Raw genomic sequence first — 19,162 nt, 5'->3', positions numbered from 1 at the left:
TTGTCCTGCCAAAAGAAACAAACTCTAGAGCACCCGTTGATGTGAAAAATAAGAGTGTTTGGGATCTTGGAATGCAGCTGCAAAAAAATTATATATAACTTTTTTTTTTTTTTTTTTTTTTATTGAGCAAAAGTATAAAAACATTTTTTTAAAAAATGTGTACATTTGTTATTGCCAGAATCATAGTAACCCACGAAATACGGTTATCATTTATACTGCTGTAGAAGCAAAACCCAAACAGCAATGGCAGAATAGCTGTTTTTCCTTACCGCCCTCCTTAAAAAATAAAAAAATAAAATAGTTATACAGTACCCCAAAACTGTGCTGTTCTAAAAACCCATTTTCCCGCAAAAAAACAAGCTCTGATATGGCTACTGAATGTAGAGATGAATAAACGGAAAGAATTGTTACATCCAAAATAGGCTACATCCTTAGGGGTTTAAAAACAAACTACAGCTGTATAAATAAGCTGTTTTTGTGGAGAGGAGTTTTACTGCGCGACTACCTCAGTGTGTGAACGGTAAACTCCATGCTGACCTAAGGCAACTTAGTGCTCCCTCCTGTGTCCAATAACATTTATGGTTTTCCAATCCACCAAAGTCTACCGCTGCACCAAACACGGGAACGTTTCTTCAAAAAAGTATTACCTCCAGCATTACAAAATACAGTCGAGTTGCATTATTATGACCGCCACCTAATATCCAGAGTAACTGCTGTGTGCAGCACAGACAGCAGCTAGAAGGCCTGGGAGGTTGTCTCAGGTATCTGGAGCCATGCTGATTGCAGTGCTTCCCACTTTTGCTGGAGGGTGCATAGGGGCGGATCTATACAACGAAGACTATCGAGGTGGTCCCACAGATGCTCAATTGGGTTTGTCTGGTGAATTAGGGGGGCCAGGGAAGTACTTGGAAGTCTTGGTCGGGCTCTTCCAACCACTGTCTGACATTTCTAGCTGTGTGACAATGTTGAATTGTTATGCTGAAAGATTCCATCTGCCGCAGGGAAGAGAAACCGCATGTATGGGTGGAGATGATCTGCAACAATGGATTCATACCCGAACCGGTTCAGAGTGCCCTCCACATGGATGAGTGGGACCAGAGAATGCCATGGAAAAAATTCCCCAGAGAACGGTGCTGCTGCCACCAGCTTGTGTTCTTCCAGCAATGGTTGCACATTGTTTGTTCTGATGCTTCCCACCTGAAGTCCATCCGTTCGATAAAGCAAAAAATTTGACTTTTTTGAAGAAACGTTCTGAAGTCTGGTGCACTGGTACTTTTTGCTGGATTGTAATACATACCGGAGAATGGTAGAACCCAGAGCCACATTGCACCGCTGATCCCACTTGACGGTTCTGAGTAGCCCATACATTTTTGGAACAGTCATTGTTTTATTTGCCGATGCACTGAACTCTATTGTCAAGGTGCAATGCTTGGTGCTATTTTCTGCATAGATTGAGAGGTAAAAGTGTATAATTTGAATAAAAAGGGTTGGAAAATTACCTTGTTCACATTCCTGCTTCCTAATTGGTCCTGACAGATTGGTGTTAATGGGCCCATCTGCACCGAATTAAAAGATGTTGAAAGGGCTCACATGACACGGGTTTGCCCGTGTCTACTCTGATTGGGAGGGCTAAAAGTTTTATTGTGATATACAAATTATCGTAACTAGGGACAAGGCCCTTTCTGCAAATTACTTGTTCCATTTCTAAATATTCAAACACTATTTAAATCTCAAATACTGCACTTAGATTGTCACCATGCTAGAGGTCATGAAGGTAATGGATTTTGTATGTGGCACTTTATAATTTTTCTAAACTATAAACTGATAACCTGGTGTAAAAAGATTACAAGCAATAGTCGGCGAGTTTGAAAATAATCGAGAAAGATATAAGGCTCCTATGTGCACATATTCTACCTCCAACTTTACTTTAGTAGAACTTCAAATGATGTGTTATACGCTGTTCAAAAACTGAGGCTATTTCTATAAACAGAATTTTTTTCACTAGGTGTCAAGCGTGAGCAGTGGTCTGAGGAAGCTGCAATTGTGTTCAGAAACCACGTGGAAAAGAAGCCTCTTGTGGCGCTCATACAAGAGATTCACGAAAGCACGAACTCCTGGGATCGAAAGGTTGTGGCTTACATTGTGGACACCACTTTACCGGACACTGATACCTGGATTCATGATCTGATGTCAGAATACCTGGTTGAGCTTTCCAAATCTGACTAACTCACTTTCTCCATATTCCGCCACAGATCTTTAAGTAGCAATAACTGATATGCATCTAGAAGTCTTTTAAGAAGTTAACTTGTTCACTATTGTTCTGATTTGATGAACATTATAAAGTTTGAATAACTTAAATTTGTTTTCTGTGAAAGATATTTAACACGGTAATTTTGTTTACATTGTTTAAAGAAGTTGATTTTCTGAAGCGTTGCACATTGTTTAATACCGTAGCTCTATAAAGTTGGAATATAATGCATATTGTAACATTTATTTAACAATAAAAGGCAAAAAAGTGCTTTAAACGCTCTGCTGCTCAATTCAATAAGAATTTCACAAGATCTATAAATATTTGTTTGTATACTATTTTAAATAATGAGCACAAACACAAGTGTTATATCAAGGTTCTTGATTCTAAAGGCTCATTCAGACTAACGTGACTAGCGTCCGTGTGCTGCACATGGAAATCACGTGCAGAACACGGACACATTGATTTGAATGGGGCCGTTCACACATGCAGGAGTTTTCACGCAGCGACAGTCCGTTGCGTCAAACTCCCTGCATGTCCTATATTGGTGCGTTATTACGCACCAACGCGCACAAGGATGCATATCCGTCTGCGATGTGTGATTTGCGCATCAATTCAATTGAAAATAATAAAAAGTGCTTTGTGAGTGCGTGAATAACGCATGCCACTCACAAAGCACACTGATGCACAACGGACTAGGTTCACGCGCGTGAATCTGATACGCTCGTGTGAATGTAGCCTAAGGCCCCATGCACACGACCATGCCCGTAATTACTGGCACGGATAGCCATCCCTTTTTTTAGGGGCCATACTCCCATAAATCATGGGAGCACGATCCGTAAAATTAAAAAAATAAGACGTCCTATTTTTTTTCGGCAAGCTTCTAGAAATGAATGGGCACGTAATTATGGGCAGTTTTACGGTCGTGTGCATGGGGCCTTAAGGATGTATACTGGCCAGTTTTTGAATATTCACAACTACATAATTTGACACAATCTCATTGACACAAGCATATTCAAATACAGTTGAAACATGGACCTAAATTTTAACATGTAATACACTGGTCCTCTAGTGACGTTCTACAAGGTTTTATAAGACTCAGACTTACTTTTTCCGTCACCGTTGCCCCATTGTACCCCTGAGGACACCATCTCGGTGAAACATGTTGGGGGGGGGGGGGCCTTTGAATGTTTTTAACATACCATCAGCTCAGAATCAATTCTGGGATAACGGTCTGCAGACGCCTCCCTCTAGTATAGACCGTATATTCTGCTGCTGCTAGCAGAGACTGCCCATTACATCTATATGAGTGATAACGTTTCTGGGCTCATGGGTTGTTTTTAGAATATAGGCTACGTGGCTTTAATAAAAGTTATTTTCATTATTGGGAATTATGTGAATAGAACAATTCAATACCTTCTGTTAGTTGCCTTATAGGCAAATTTGTTAAAGTGTATCTAAACGTTTGCCAAACTTCTGACATGTCATAGTGACATGTCAGAAGTGTAGATTGGTGGGGGTCCAAGCACTGAGACCCCTACCAATCGCTAGAACAAAGCAGCTGAAGCGCTCGTGTGAGCACTCAGCTGCTTCGTGTCTGTTTTGGCTTTTTCCGGAAATAAATGTATTGTGTACGGACTCAATAGAAAGTCTATGAGCCCGTACTCCGATACATCGGCTTTCTGGAAAAAAACGAACAGAAACAAAGCGGTTGAGAGCTCTCACAAGCTCTTCAGCTGCTTTGTTCCAGCAATTGGTGGGGGTCTCCGTGCTCGGACCCCCACCAATCCAAACTTCTGACATATCAGAAGTTTGTCAAACGTTTAGCTACACTTTAAAGGTTTTGTCATAAAATTGTACCTGCCACCTACTAGGGCAAATATTTTATATTTTTTCTTTATTTTTTGTTTAGTGTGCTGCACCATAGTTACCTCTAATACAATATTTTGATTTCTTACAGTTGAAATACTAAACCTGAAAAATCATTCTACTAGTTTTCCCACTTCTGGGAAGAAGATTTGCAACAAGTATTTGCTAAATTATTGTACTCTCCAGGCTGAATCTCCTGCTATCCGTTTTAAACTTCTGACAGGAGATGTGGCTCTCCTCATTGGAGGTACACTTTAAGGCCTCATTTACACGAGCGTGTGCGTTTTGCGTGCGCAAAAGGCACTTGACAGCTCCGTGTGTCATCCGTGTATGATGCGCGGCTGCGTGATTTTCGCGCAGCCACCATCATAGAGATGAGGCTAGTCGACTTCAGTCACTGTCCATGGTGCTGAAAGAGTTAACTGATCGGCAGTAACTCTTTCAGCACCCTCGACAGTGCATTCCGATCACCATATCGAGTAACCTGTTTTAAAAAAAAGAGGTTCGTACTTACCGAGAACTTCCCGGCCGTTGCCTTGGTGACGCGCCTCTCGACATCTGGCCCCACCTCCCTGGATGACGCGGCAGTCCATGTGACCGCTGCAGCCTGTGCTTGGCTTGTGATTGGCTGCAGCTGTCACTTGGACTGAATTGTCATCTCGGGAGGTCAGACTGGAGGAAGAAGCCGGGAGTTATCGTTAAGTCAGAACTTTTTTTTTACACGTTCACGTATATTGGAATCTGAAGTCACTGTCCAGCGTGCTGAACCAGTTTAACTCTTTCAGCACCCTGCACAGTGACTGTCTCCTACCGGGTTCGGTCAAAACGAGTTCGGCTGAACCCGGTAAAGTTTGGTTCGCTCATGTCTAAGACACTCCGTTCGGATGTTTGTAAACAGAAAAGCACGTGGTGCTTTTCTGTTTACATTCAGTTTGACAGCTCTTGCGCGAATCACGCCGTTCGCACGGAAGTGCTTCCGTGCGACCTTCGTGGTTTTCACGCACCCATTGACTTCAATGGGTGCGTGATGCGCGAAAAACGCACGATTATAGAACATGTCGTGAGTTTTACGCACTCGCACTGCGCAAAATTCACGCATCGTCTGCACTGCCCCATAGAGTAATATAGGTGCGTACGACACGCGTGAAAAGCACGCGCGTCGCACGCGCGTATATTACGCTCGTGTAAATTAGGCCTAGGGCTGGATTCACACGAGGTCATTACGTCCGTAATTGATGGACGTATTTCGGCCGCAAGTCCCGGACCGAACACAGTGCAGGGAGCCGGGCTCCTAGCATCATAGTTATGTACGATGCTAGGAGTCCCTGCCTCGCTGCCAGACAACTGTCCCGTACTGTAATCATGTTTACAGCAACTTCTCCCGAGTAAAACAATACCCCACATGTGGTCATAAACGGCTGTTTGGACACACGGTAGGGCTCAGAATGGAACTAGCACCATTTGGATTTTGGATAGTGTCTGGGCGCCATGTTACATTTGCTGAGCCCCTGTAGTACTAGTACAGTGGAAACACCCCAAAACTGACTCCATTTGGGAAACTGCACCCCCTGAGGAATCATCTAGGGGTATAGTGAAAATTTTGATCCCAAAGGTTTTTTGCTGAATTAATTAGAATTAAGCTATGAAAATGAAAAATAATTTTTTTTTTTCCAACAAGATGTCGTTTTAGATCAACATTTTTCATTTTTACAAGGAATAGAGAAGAAAAAGCACCCCAACATTTGTAAAGTAATTTCTCCCGAGTAAGGTAACACCCCATATGTGGTTATAATAGGCTGTTTACGTATATGGGAGCATTCAGAAGAAAAGGAGCGGTATTTATCTTTTGGAGCGTAGATTTTGCTGGAATGGTTTGCGGACGCCATGTTGCATTTGCAAAACCCCTGATGTACCAAACAAAAGTGACCCCGTTTTAGAAACTACACCCCTAAAGGCATTTATCAAGGGGTGTAGTGAGAATTTAGACATCACAGGTGTTTTTCAGAAATGAATACGCAGTGGATGGTGCAAAGTGAAAATTGCAATTTTTCCACTGATCTGCCCATTCACCGCACAAGATGTTGTGCCCCTAGAGAATTTTACCCCATAAATTGTTAAGCGGGTTCTCCCGGGTATGGTAATGCCTTACTTGTGGCCATAAATTGCTGTTTGGGCACGCTGTAGGGCTAAGAAGGAATAGACCGCCATTTTGAGCATGGATTTTGCTTGGTAGTTTTGTTTGAGTTTTGCTGGTATTTCCGTTTATAATGTGGTGGCATATGTAATCTGTGCGGAGCACATCGGGGCATATGTAATCTGTGCGGAGTACATCAGGGCATAATAAGAGGGTATAATAATGGGGTAAATAATACAATTATTCATAGATGTGTGTTACGCTGTGAAGCGATCCGTTATGCGCAGGCCGGTGTCACACTGATAAACGGTTTTCTTTCTTATCCCCCTTTTGTAACGCTCTGCACCTTTTGGGGACTTTTTCTCCTTCGTAGTTTGGGAAATATTACTGGTAACGTTTTGCGCTGGTATAATATGGGCGCCCTCGCTTCCAGCGGATGTGCTATGTCCCTTCCCTTTCCTAGTTCCTAAATACTAGGGCCCTGAAACTGAAGGAATGTTCCCCTCCGGCCTGCGCATTGAGATGTTTTTTCATCACCGCATTACTAGTGCCGTAACTTTTTTATTTTTCAGTTGATTGAGCGGTGTGCGGGCTTGATTTTTGCAAAACGGGCTGTAGATTTTATTGGTATCATTTTAGAACAGATACGACTTTTTGATCACTTTTTATTTCATTTTTTGGTAAAGGAAATTACCAAAAACAAGCAATTCTGGAATCGTTTTTTATTGTTTTTTTTATCGGCATCCACAGTGCTCCCTAAATTACATGTCAGCTTTATTCTGCAGTCGATACGATTACGGCGATACCAAATTTATATAGTTTTTTTTATGTATTGCAGCTTTTGCACAATAAAATCACTTTTTTTATAAAATCATTTGTTTTCTGTGTCGCCATATTCTAAAACCCATAACTTTTTAATTTTTTCGTGCACAAAGCGGTGTCGGGGATTATTTTTTGCGGGACGGATTGTCGTTTTTATTAGTACTATTTTGGAGTAAATGTGACTTTTTGATCACTTTTTATAGCATTTTTTGAAAGGAGATGTGACCTAAAAACAAAGATTCTGGCGTTGTTTTTCATGTGGTTTTTTTTACGACGTTCACCGTGCGGGATAAATTACATAATAGTTTTGTAGTTTGGGTCGTTACGGACGCGGCGATACCAATTATGTATAGTTTTTTTAATTTTTACGGTTTTTCCCATAATAAAAGACTTACTATGGGAAAAAAGTCAGTTTAGCTTTATTTTTATTTGAAATGTGTGTGTTTTTATTGTTTTACCACATTTTTATTAACTTTTTTTTACTTTTCTGATTTGTCCCACTAGGGGACATGAGGGCCTGATGCCCCGATCGCTACTCTAATACACTGCACTACATACGAAGTGCAGTGTATTAGCGCTGTCAGTTATTCACTGACAGCAAGCCTATGAGGACTCGCCGCAGGCGGGTCCTCATCGGCTCCCGTACAAGGCAGACTCGGACGCCATTTTCTGGCGTCCGATTGCCACAGCAACCCAGCGATTGCATCACTGGGTTGCCGATCGGGTGAAAACCTATCAGATGCTGCGCTCTATTGAGCGCAGCATCTGAGGTGTTAATCTGACGGATCGGAGAATAGCTCCGGTCCTGGCAGTTACAGGAGGGTGCCAGCTGTATAATACAGCTGTCACCCCGCGGTGATAGTGCCGGCTCTGCTTCTGAGCCCGCACAATCACTGCGCCGTACATGTACGGCGCTTTGCGGGAAGCACCTCCCGACAGCGCCGTACATGTACGGCGCATGTCGGGAAGGGGTTAAAACAACACTAGGGATTTTAGCCAAGCCAGAGTATTTCAAGGCATCTTGTTATGGGTTGGGCATGGACTTACAGGGAAGCTACCTCCAAGAGGTGGCACTAGAGTAAAAATTCTCTAGATGGAAAACAAATGTGCGTTTTTTCCCCATGGAGCATTGCCTGTAAGACTTCATACCATCTGTGTTTCCTTAATGAGAACCATTATACCGAGTATTGCTCATGCAAAATAGGGAGTAATTTGGTTAAGAAATTGCTAAATACACAATTTGACTACATAAGGAGAATCTCTAATACTAGCGATGTTTAATATATACACCGCATTCCAAATTATTATGCAAATGTTATTTTTCGCTGATTTTCCTAAATAGTCGATGCAAATGACAGTCAGTATAATCTTCAAGCCCTCAACCGTTGGAGTATAATGCAAATTTTATTGAACAAATCTCCTAATAACAGATTTTTTTTTTTAGAAGTAAAAAACTCAAAATGCACTGTTTCAAATTATTATGCACAACAGAGATCAAAACATTTTAAAGGTTGTAAAGAGAACTAAAATGGTAATTTGTTGCATTTGCAGCATGAGGGGGTCATATTTACAGAAATCAAAAGCTCTTTCAATAAAAAAAAACGTAACAGGCCAAGTTACATGTTAACATAGGACCCCTTCTTTGATATCACCTTCACATTTCTTGCATCCATTGAATTTGTGAGTATTTGGACAGTTTCTGGTTGAATATCTTTGCAGGATGTCAGAATAGCCTCCCAGAGCTTCTGTTTTGATGTGAACTGCCTCCCACCCTCATAGATATTTTGTTTGAGGATGCTCCAAAGGTTCTCAATAGGGTTGAGGTCAGGGGAACATGGGGGCCACACCATGAGTTTCTCTCCTTTTTATGCCCATAGCAGCCAATGACAGAGGTATTCTTTGCAGCATGAGATGGTGCATTGTCATGCATGAAGATAATTTTGCTACGGAAGGCACGGGTCTTCTCTTTGTACCACGGAAGAAAGTGGTCAGTCATAAACTATCTACTTTGCAGAGGTCATTTTCACACCGTCAGGGACCCTAAAGGGGCCTCCAGCTCTCTCGCCATGATTCCAGCCCAAAACATGACTCCGCCACCTCCTTGCTGATGTCGCAGCCTTGTTGGGACATGGTGGCCATTCACCAACCATCCACCACTCCATCCATCTGGACCTTCCAGGGTTGCACGGCACTCATCAGTAAACAACACGGTTTGAAAATGAGTCTTCATGCATTTCTGAGCCCACTGCAACCATTTCTGCTTGTGAGCATTGTTTAGGGGTGGCCGAATAATAGCTTTATGCACACTTGCAAACCTCTAGAGGATGCTACACCTTGAGGTTCGCGGGACTCCAGAGGCACCAGCGGCTTCAAATACCTATTTGCTGCTTTGCAATGGCATTTTAGCAGCTGCTCTCCTAATCCTATTAATTTGTCTGGCAGAAACCTTCCTCATTATGCCTTTATCTGAACGAACCCGTCTGTGCTCTGAATCAGCCACAAATCTTTTCACAGTACGATGATCACGCCTAAATTTTCTTGAAATATCCAATGTTTTCATACCTTGTCCAAGGTATTGCACTTTTTCACGCTTTTCGGCAGCAGAGAGATCCTTTTTCTTTCCCATATTGCTTGAAACCTGTGGCCTGATTAATAATGTGGAACGTCCTTAAGTAGTTTTCCTTTGATTGGGCACACCTGGCAAACTAATTATCACAGGTGTCTGAGATTGATTACAATGATCCAAAGAGCCCTAAGACAATACCATCCATGAGTTTAATTGAAAAACTAATAATTAAATGTTTGACACTTAAATCCAATGTGCATAATAATTTGGAACACCGTGTAGTCTGTATAAGATGAAGCCTCCAAGCTAAAGGCATGTATTCAAAGTGCTTGCTGACCAGGACTAGTGGTAGTGTAGTGGATTGACTGTGTTGATATCCAGCTCAAATAGAGCACAAAGTAAATTGTGCACTTTTCTGATTTAAGTAGCTTTACGGTAATACATTAATGAGATTTACCATGCCTTAGTAATTCTTATGCAACTATCAAATCGATGTGGCTTACCAGGCTGACAGTCCTTGGCAGAAGTCCATAAAGAACAAGATCCTCGTGCAGCTCGAGGAATTAATGACGACACCAATAAAACTGCTTAACATCTATTCATAGTTAATAGGATGGACAAATACTGTGCTGGCATTTGATAAGGTATTATGTTAGATTTAACGGTTACTATCTGCCTAGTTCAACTACAGGTAAAGAAGAAAAAAAAGACCCTGCAGGACTCGCCTACAGAAAAGTATGTATGGTACGTACGTATATATATATATATATATATATATATATATATATATATATATATATATATATATATATTATAATATGAAGAGCACACAAAGTGATGATTTTAGCAAATCTTTCGGTTTTATTTGATCAAAAATTGATGCCAGAGGTTTAGTGCGACGTTTCGGTCGTATATTAGACCTTCATCAGGCACTACAAAAGCAAAATATATTGCGAAACAGTAGATTAGCATCATGTGGATAGATAGATATACAACATAAATCAAGGTAAGGAGAGAAATAAAAGGGGGGGCATAAAGCGTACATAAATGAAGACCGGTATCTATGGCATGTGCATGTTACCTTCAGGTCTTTATCAGAAATACAGATACAGAAATTAACTCTTTGCATGTTACCTTCAGCTACAGACAGTCCTTCTCTAATTTTCACTGTACCGTCATATCTTGACCTTATACAGTGAAGGAAATAAGTATTTGATCTCTTTCTGATTTTGTAAGTTTGCCCACTGTCAAAGACATGAACAGTCTAGAATTTTTAGGCTAGGTTAATTTTACCAGTGAGAGATAGATTATATAAAAAAAAAAAAACTGAAAATCACTGTCAAAATTCTATATATTTATTTGCATTGTGCACAGAGAAATAAGTATTTGATCCCTTTGGCAAACAAGACTTAATACTTGGTGGCAAAACCCTTGTTGGCAAGCACAGCAGTCAGACGTTTTTTGTAGTTGAGGATGAGGTTTGCACACATGTTAGATGGAATTTTGGCCCACTCCTCTTTGCAGATCATCTGTAAATCATTAAGATTTCGAGGCTGTCGCTTGGCAACTCGGATCTTCAGCTCCCTTCATACGTTTTTGATGGGATTAAGGTCTGGAGACTGGCTAGGCCACTTCATGACCTTAATGTGCTTCTTTTTGAGCCACTCCTTTGTTGCCTTGGCTGTATGTTTTGGGTCATTGTCGTGCTGGAAGACCCAGCCACGAGCCATTTTTAATGTCCTGGTGGAGGGAAGGAGGTTGTCACTCAGGATTTGACGGTACATGGCTCCATCCATTCTCCCATTGATGCGGTGAAGTAGTCCTGTGCCCTTAGCAGAGAAACACCCCAAAAACATAATGTTTCCACCTCCATGCTTGACAGTGGGGACGGTGTTCTTTGGGTCATAGGCAGCATTTCTCTTCCTCCAAACACGGCGAGTTGAGTTAATGCCAAAGAACTCAATTTTAGTCTCATCTGACCACAGCACCTTCTCCCAATCACTCTGAACCTTTAATGGTTGGTAGGGGATCAAATACTTATTTCTCTGTGGACAATGCAAATAAATATATATAATTTTGACTGAGTTTTTTTTTTTTTTTTATATAATCTATCTCTCACTGGTAACATTAACCTAGCCTAAAAATTCTAGACTGTTCATGTCTTTGACAGTGGGCAAACTTACAAAATCAGCAAGGGATCAAATACTTATTTCCTTCACTGTATATACAAGCACAAAGACACATTCACAAACAGACCCATATATATATATATATAACCAGTACAGATATTGTTGTAGATTTCACGTGCAGCCCTATGTAACACCACAGGTAACACAGTGATAACTCTCTGAGTACAGATAATGTAGTAGTGTTAGGGTATGTTCACACGGCAGCGTCCGTAACGGCTGAAATTACGGGGCTGTTTTCAGGAGAAAACAGCTCCGTAATTTCAGCCGTCATGGCATGTTGAGGCGCTTTTCGCTGTTTTTCCATGGAGTCAATGGAAAATGGCTCCATTTACGTCTGAAGAAGTGACAGGCACTTCTTAGACGCGGGCGTCTTTTTTACGCCCCGCCTTTCGACAGCGGGGCGTAAAAAAAATGACCGTCGGAACAGAACATTGTAAGACCCATTCTAATGAATGGGCAGATGTTTGCCGACGCTCTGGAGCCGCTGTTTCGGACGTAATTCGGGGCTAAAACGCCGTCCTATATAACACTACAGATAACACAGTGATAACTCTCTGAGTACAGATAATGTAGTAGATGTTCAAGCAGAAAAAAATGGGACATAGATAACCACAAAAAAGGCCGTACTTACTAAGTGGGTGGGTGAAAACCCATTCCCAGCAGGACGCAGACAGGTCAAAAAATGCTGCAGAAGGAGGGTGCATTAAATAGTGATAGCCACTCCCACTAGTCTTGAGGGGAGTGGCGAACTAAGTGCTCACAAGTGTGCGATAAATGAGTGTCGGTGTTAGTGTAGTGCTAGGGTGTGAATGTATGGTAAAAAAGAAATGTGTATGTATGGAAGTGTCAGAACTGTGTGATAATGTAATAAAAATAAATAATAAATAAATGTGATGAATAGGGGTCAGTGCTGGGAATAGTACATGGGGTGTCAGTACTATGTGTAATACGTGGAGGGATAATGTGCTGGTCGTCAGGCAAAGCATATCTTGCCGAATCACAGCCTATTTGTAACGCCGCTACTGTTAGCTAAAGCGGGCTGCTCTGCATGCCAAACCAAACGCCAGCACATCATGCCCTCCCAGCATATAAGACCTGGCTGCGTCCTGAAAAAAAGTATACATAGTAAAAAATATCCATGAAACAACCCAACGTCAAGGGTCCTCAGTGCCTTGCGAGTCCCTAACTAGAACTTTTCGTTCCTAATTTAAAAACACAAGCAGAAAAAAATGTAGTAGATGTTACCTGCAGTCCTATGTAACACCACAGATAACACATGGGTATATAAGGGTTAGCAGGGAATATAAAGGGCAGTAGGGTATATAGGGGACAGAAGGCTATATAGGGGCACACGTTTTTACAAAGAGACAAACACATGCAGAGACATATACACACACACTGTAACATATACACATACGAACACAGAGAAACATACTGTATACACAAAAACACATACTGTACACACACACACACACACACACACACACACACACACACTGTAACATACACATACAAACAGAAATATACTGTATACACACACACACACACACACACACACACTAACATATACACATACAAACACAGAGAAACATACTGTATACACACACACACACACACACACACACACACACACACACACACACACACACAGTAACAGTAACATATACACATACAAACACAGAGAAACATACTGTATACACAGAGACACATACTGTATACACACACGGCTGTTATTTACTCCGTGTGTGTGCAGAGCACAGAGTAGTGTGATCTCTTGGCTCTTCCTGAAGCTGATCGCTGCTGCAGGTGTCCGACATACAGGGCGCCAATCAGCAGCATTCAGCTGCTCTGCGGCGCCCCCAACTTTCCTACCACCTAGTTGCCCCCCCCCCCAAGCTGCCGTTCCTCCTACTACACCTCCTGGCAATGTGGATCCTCAGTCTACACCTCTTGGCAGTATTGACCCACGTGTTTCTTTGCCACTTCCTGACCTCTATGATGGAGAAGCAAGTACCTGTCGTGGTTTTCTTAATCAATGGCATTACGCTCCTGCTCTGCGTTTGGTACCTCGTACACTCCTGGTTTGACTCGACTCGTTCACTACTCCTGTTGCTCACGGTGTTGCCGTGGGCAACTGCCCCATTTCTCTTAGCTTCTGTGTACCCTTGTCGGTTTGTCTGTCGTGCACATATTGAGCGTAGGGACCGTCGCCCAGTTGTACGCCGTCGCCTAGGATGGGCCGTGCAAGTAGATCTAGAGTAGATTAGTGCTTACCTGTCTGTCTCCCTACCCCGACATTACAACTGCATACCCGGTGGTGAAATGTCCTGTCTGCTCCTTCCAGTATCTGGATCCGTCTACAAAATACTGAACATTATAGTTAGTCAAAGGTACATCAGTGACATCTGGTAACCCTTGGGCTTCAAGTTGCATTAAACTGTGACAATCAGGCTCATGTTCCATATCAAACAAGTCATTGTCATTTGCAAATTCGTATATTAAGGGTCTGGCATCCCCCCTTTCTCTACAACCATAGGCATAATAGTGATGGTTGTGTGGGACTGTGTGGTCTTAGATAGCAGTACACCTATATAGAAAAATTACAATAATAATGAGACTGTTTCCTAAGCACATATATCAACATATTGCAATAGACAAGTGGTGGAGTGTTTGGGGGACCACTTATCCAACAGTTCTTTCATTGCACGGATGAAGCACCATCCAGGCATATTGTTTGCCTCTATGCGTGAAGGCAAAATATTGGCAACAATCTAGGGACAGTGTGATAGAGAAAAATGCATAATTACCAATTTCTTTCCTAATAAATTAGCACTATCTTTTATATAGTCTGTGCTTGTTGTAATATTTCACTTGAGGGAGAGATCAGCAATTTACTTTCTAACACACTGCTCCCCGCCCCCTTGTCTTTTACCACTTCCCTTTTCTTATAGAAACTTTAGCAAGCCAAAATGCTGAAAGGAAACTGCTGTATTTATAACTCTAATACCTGATTTTACACAGATAACTTTAATTACTTAAAAAGTCAGTCTATTTACACAATCTTATACTTCATTTCAATGTTCTAGGACTTTTTACACACAAATTTTACATATAATAACAATAATTTGAAATTCAATTAATTCAGTTCTGAATCTGGATTGAGAAAAATATCTCACATCAAAACAGTACACAATTTAATTTGCTCCTCAGACTAGTCTGCGACACACAACCTGTATACACGGACACACACTGTATACATGTCTACATCATACTTCTCGTCCTAATCCGCCTTACTCATTGCAATGTACCTATCTGTATTACTCTTTATCATTACTAGTACAGTCACTCTTATTGAAAGCTATTATTTTATGCACATATTATTCATATCAACATATATAACACCCTAGCACTACACTAACACTCATTTATCGCACACTTGTGAGCACTTAGTTCGCCACTCCCCTCAAGACTAGTGGGAGTGGCTATCACTATTTAATGCACCCTCCTTCTGCAGCATTTTTTGACCTGTCTGCGTCCTGCTGGGAACGGGTTTTCACCCACCCACTTAGTAAGTATGGCCTTTTTTGTGGTTTTGAAGTTATCTATGTCACATTTTTTTCTGCTGGTGTTTTTTAGGAACGAAAAGTTCTAGTTAGGGACTCGCAAGGCACTGGGGACCCTTGACGTTGGGTTGCGAGCTTTGCGTATTTTGGCCAAAATAACAACTAATACCCCATGTTTCATGGATTTTTTTACTATGTATACTTTTTTTCAGGACGCGGCCAGGTCTTATATGCTGGGAGGGCATGATGTGCTGGCGTTTGGTTTGGCATGCAGAGCAGCCCGCCTTAGCTAACAGTAGCGGCGTTACAAATAGGCTGTGATTCGGCAAGATATGCTATGCCTGACGACCAGCACATTATCCCTCCACGTATTACACATAGTACTGACACCCCATGTACTATTTACAGCACTGACCCCTATTCATCACACATTTATTTTTTTATTACATTATCACACAGTTCTGACACTTCCATACATACACATTTCTTTTTTACCATACATTCACACCCTAGCACTACACTAACACTGACACTCAGTTATCGCACACTTGTGAGCACTTAGTTCGCCACTCCCCTCAAGACTAGTGGGAGTGGCTATCACTATTTAATGCACCCTCCTTCTGCAGCATTTTTTGACCTGTCTGCGTCCTGCTGGGAATGGGTTTTCACCCACCCACTTAGTAAGTGCGGCCTTTTTTGTGGTTTTAATATAACTAAGACCCAGTCTTAGTACCTAAGATCCAACTTAGGTTTTTATCACATAACCTTATAACATCTAAATATGAAAAATAATAAAAACACATATAAACAAAATTATATTACCGTTATTGAGATGAAAACTCGAATCCCCAATTCTCTTGTCTATGTTCCTTTAGAATCCGTCACTCCACCCCGTCCATCCCATCAGACTGGCTTCTGTTTGACAGCAATTCAGCCGTAGGTCTTTAGATTTAGTGAGTTCATTGAATAACTCACTGTAACGTCCGTGGTCGCTGACCACGAACTCCTTCCATCCAGTCGACGCCCTTCTCTCAAGAGATGTCTGCACATACGGCCGTCCTGCTCCACAGTGACCACCAGGGTGCGCTCATGAGCTCAGTCCAGACTTGAGAAGCCAGAGCACAAGCATGTTGGTGATTGAGCTACTTGGTCCAGAGCACCCTGGGCTATAAGCCCCATCCTCCCACGCCTGAGCTTTGTTGTTGTATTCCTAGTCTGTCTTGCAAATAGTCCCCTAGTGTTTCCTGCTCCCAGTGTTTCCTGTTCCTGTAAGCTGATCTAGTGCCGTGCTTAGCTGTAGCCATGCTGTATACCACGCCTGTCCTGCTTCTCCACGCCTGACGTCTACCTGCTGCCTAGTTCCTGCCAAGCCTGCCTTGCTACTGTCCGAGCTGCCACAGGTACCCTATATAAACTATAGACTCTGACCTGCGCCCTGTTGGCCAGCTGCCATACCACCAAGGCGGTACGGCCCTGTGGGTCCACGAACCCTACGTGACACTCACCCCGTGCACGGTATGCAGTCTTTGAGAGGACAAGGGTCTGGAGATATTGGTTTCCGCCTCAAAGGACCAAAATGTTAGAAGAATTTTCCTTACTTATCAATAATGATTCAAGTTTTCACCTGAATAAGAGCTTCATTTTATTCTTGCGGCAAGGAGACAAGTGGCAGATCAGCAGTTGTCTACCTTCATTACATAAGCACAGGTTTATATACACATATCGAGGCGTATTGCAATTCAGACATAACTCAAAACCGTTTGTGGCTTTCCTGTCATATGAAATGTTTTACACCTCAGAATGGGATTTGGCCACAGTTGGACTTCCTCTGGAGATTGCAATCCTTATTCAGAAGTTCAACTGTCTCACACACTTGATCAGTTATAAGTACAGCATATTTAACTCTTTGTCAGCTAAAGTATAGTCTGAGAAGCTTGCATGCACATTTAATATCCATTACATAAGTAAGAATAAATTTAGAATAAAACTTTCCTAACAATACCCTATACCTAATTGACACTTATATGTTCTGTATGTCAGTATATATCTTTATAAGTAAATTTGTGATGTTCCACATTTTAACAGCTTAATAAAAGCTAAGTTTCATATTTACTCCTTCTGTACGTTTATAATATAATCCTAACTGGAAGGAATAACGGGAACCAGTCCGTTGATTACTAAATGGGAACTTTACCTATCTAATCATAATACATAGCTTAATATAGCTAGCTTTTTGTCCGATGTACTTGATATAGAACAGTGGGTCTCAGAAGCGAAGGAGGTCTTTTCTGAAAAGGGATATGGTGAGAGCTCACCTACCCTGAATATCAAAGGGATCTTTAGGGAATTAAGGCATATAAAGATTTTATTGTGTCTTGATGGGAGATACAATCCCTGAAAAACTATATAAAAAACGACATAGTACCTAAAGGGTTAAGTATAACAATATCACCAGCTGAGAGGATCAGAAATGTGACATTGATGAATAAATGGGAGAAGGAAGCTACCTCGAGCTCCCTTAGATTTATGAGCATATTTCTGGATGAAGAAAAAGCATCCAGAGAGGGAAAAGTGAAAAGACTCAATGAACTAAGAGAACAAGCCCTAAAATTAAAGACTGACACACAATTTTAAAAAAAAGGAGAGCATATTACAGGGGATTATAGAACGCTTCCAACACTCTATAAGAGATGGAAATTACTCCCAATTTATAAGGGATCTTCAAGAGTTCAAAGAAAATAGGGCCTACACTTTCCTGAATAAAAATACATGTAGAGACATAGAGACTGAGATATCGTCATCTGAAGCAGAGGTCTCAGACCATGATAGAGACCCTGTACATGTGGAAAGAGGGGGCTATGGAAATAGAAGAACTGGAAATCGTCAGAGGGGACAAACTAGAGGGGGAAACAGAGGTAGGGGACCCCAAACAAATCAACAGGATTTTCTCCTACGACCCCCATCGGCCGGCCAATACCAACTAAGGAACAGAAATCAATACACTACGTGACACCAAACAATTCTAACACCATTACTAAAAATGAAGTGATCAATCTCTCTACACATCCTCTCACTCAAATTCAAATACAGGTCCTGGAGAGGGGCCTGTCCTTTGTCCCGACCGAGAAATTTGACTCCTTTGTCTGGACCAGGGACATAGCCCTATTCTCCAGAAAACTGCACTGGCATAAATTTTTTAGTGAGAGAAATAAAAGGACTTGTCAGGACTTTAATTTGGATCATGAAGATCTAGCCACAGCAAATGACCTTGCAGATCTCTTGGAAGATAACATCAGAGACGGAAGCAAGGGTCCTTTCACTAATCTAAGATCGACAAGTACCAAAATGCAACCAATATGTAATAACCCAAATATAGAGATTTTCGGGAGACTAGTAGAGAAGGATCTAAGGGCTCTTGAAGGCCATGAACCTAGACATAGAAATATGACAAGGGAGGAATCCAGAACTCTGAATAATCTCACACTATACGGAAGGGTTTCATAGTGTGTCCACTGATTCCAAGACTAAGGGCGTCTCCATCCTGATTTCTCGCTCTCTTCCCTGGGAGCATGTGGAGACTCGCACAGATGGGGCGGGACAATATCTCTTCGTGAAGGGTAAGCTGGATAACACTCTGTACACACTGGCCTCATATTATCTCCCTAACAAGGGTCAGGTTGCCTTCTTGGAGAAGGTCCTTGTGGATCTGGATGACTTTCTGGAAGGCACTCTCATACTGGGGGGAGATTTGAATGCCACTTTAGACCCCAC

At 41.8% G+C, this 19,162-nt stretch overlaps 1 protein-coding gene across 7 annotated transcripts in view; it reads left to right on the top strand.

Annotated features, from left to right (window-relative positions):
* TDRD7 (tudor domain containing 7) overlaps positions 1–2,525 on the top strand; it is a 99,721-nt gene extending 97,196 nt beyond the window's left edge. For all 7 annotated transcript variants that reach the window (XM_075825637.1, XM_075825634.1, XM_075825638.1 and 4 more), the window contains one exon: positions 2,006–2,525. In XM_075825637.1, the coding sequence (XP_075681752.1) occupies positions 2,006–2,226 (221 nt within the window). In that variant the 3' untranslated portion in view covers positions 2,227–2,525. The remainder of the gene's footprint in view (positions 1–2,005) is intronic.
* Positions 2,526–19,162: the final 16,637 nt, after the last annotated feature.

This window comes from Rhinoderma darwinii, chromosome 1, assembly GCF_050947455.1.
Source record: "Rhinoderma darwinii isolate aRhiDar2 chromosome 1, aRhiDar2.hap1, whole genome shotgun sequence".
NCBI classification, from domain to species: Eukaryota; Metazoa; Chordata; class Amphibia; order Anura; family Rhinodermatidae; genus Rhinoderma; species Rhinoderma darwinii.
Note: the sequence above shows the minus strand (reverse complement) of the source record. Positions and strands in the feature narration are given on the sequence as shown.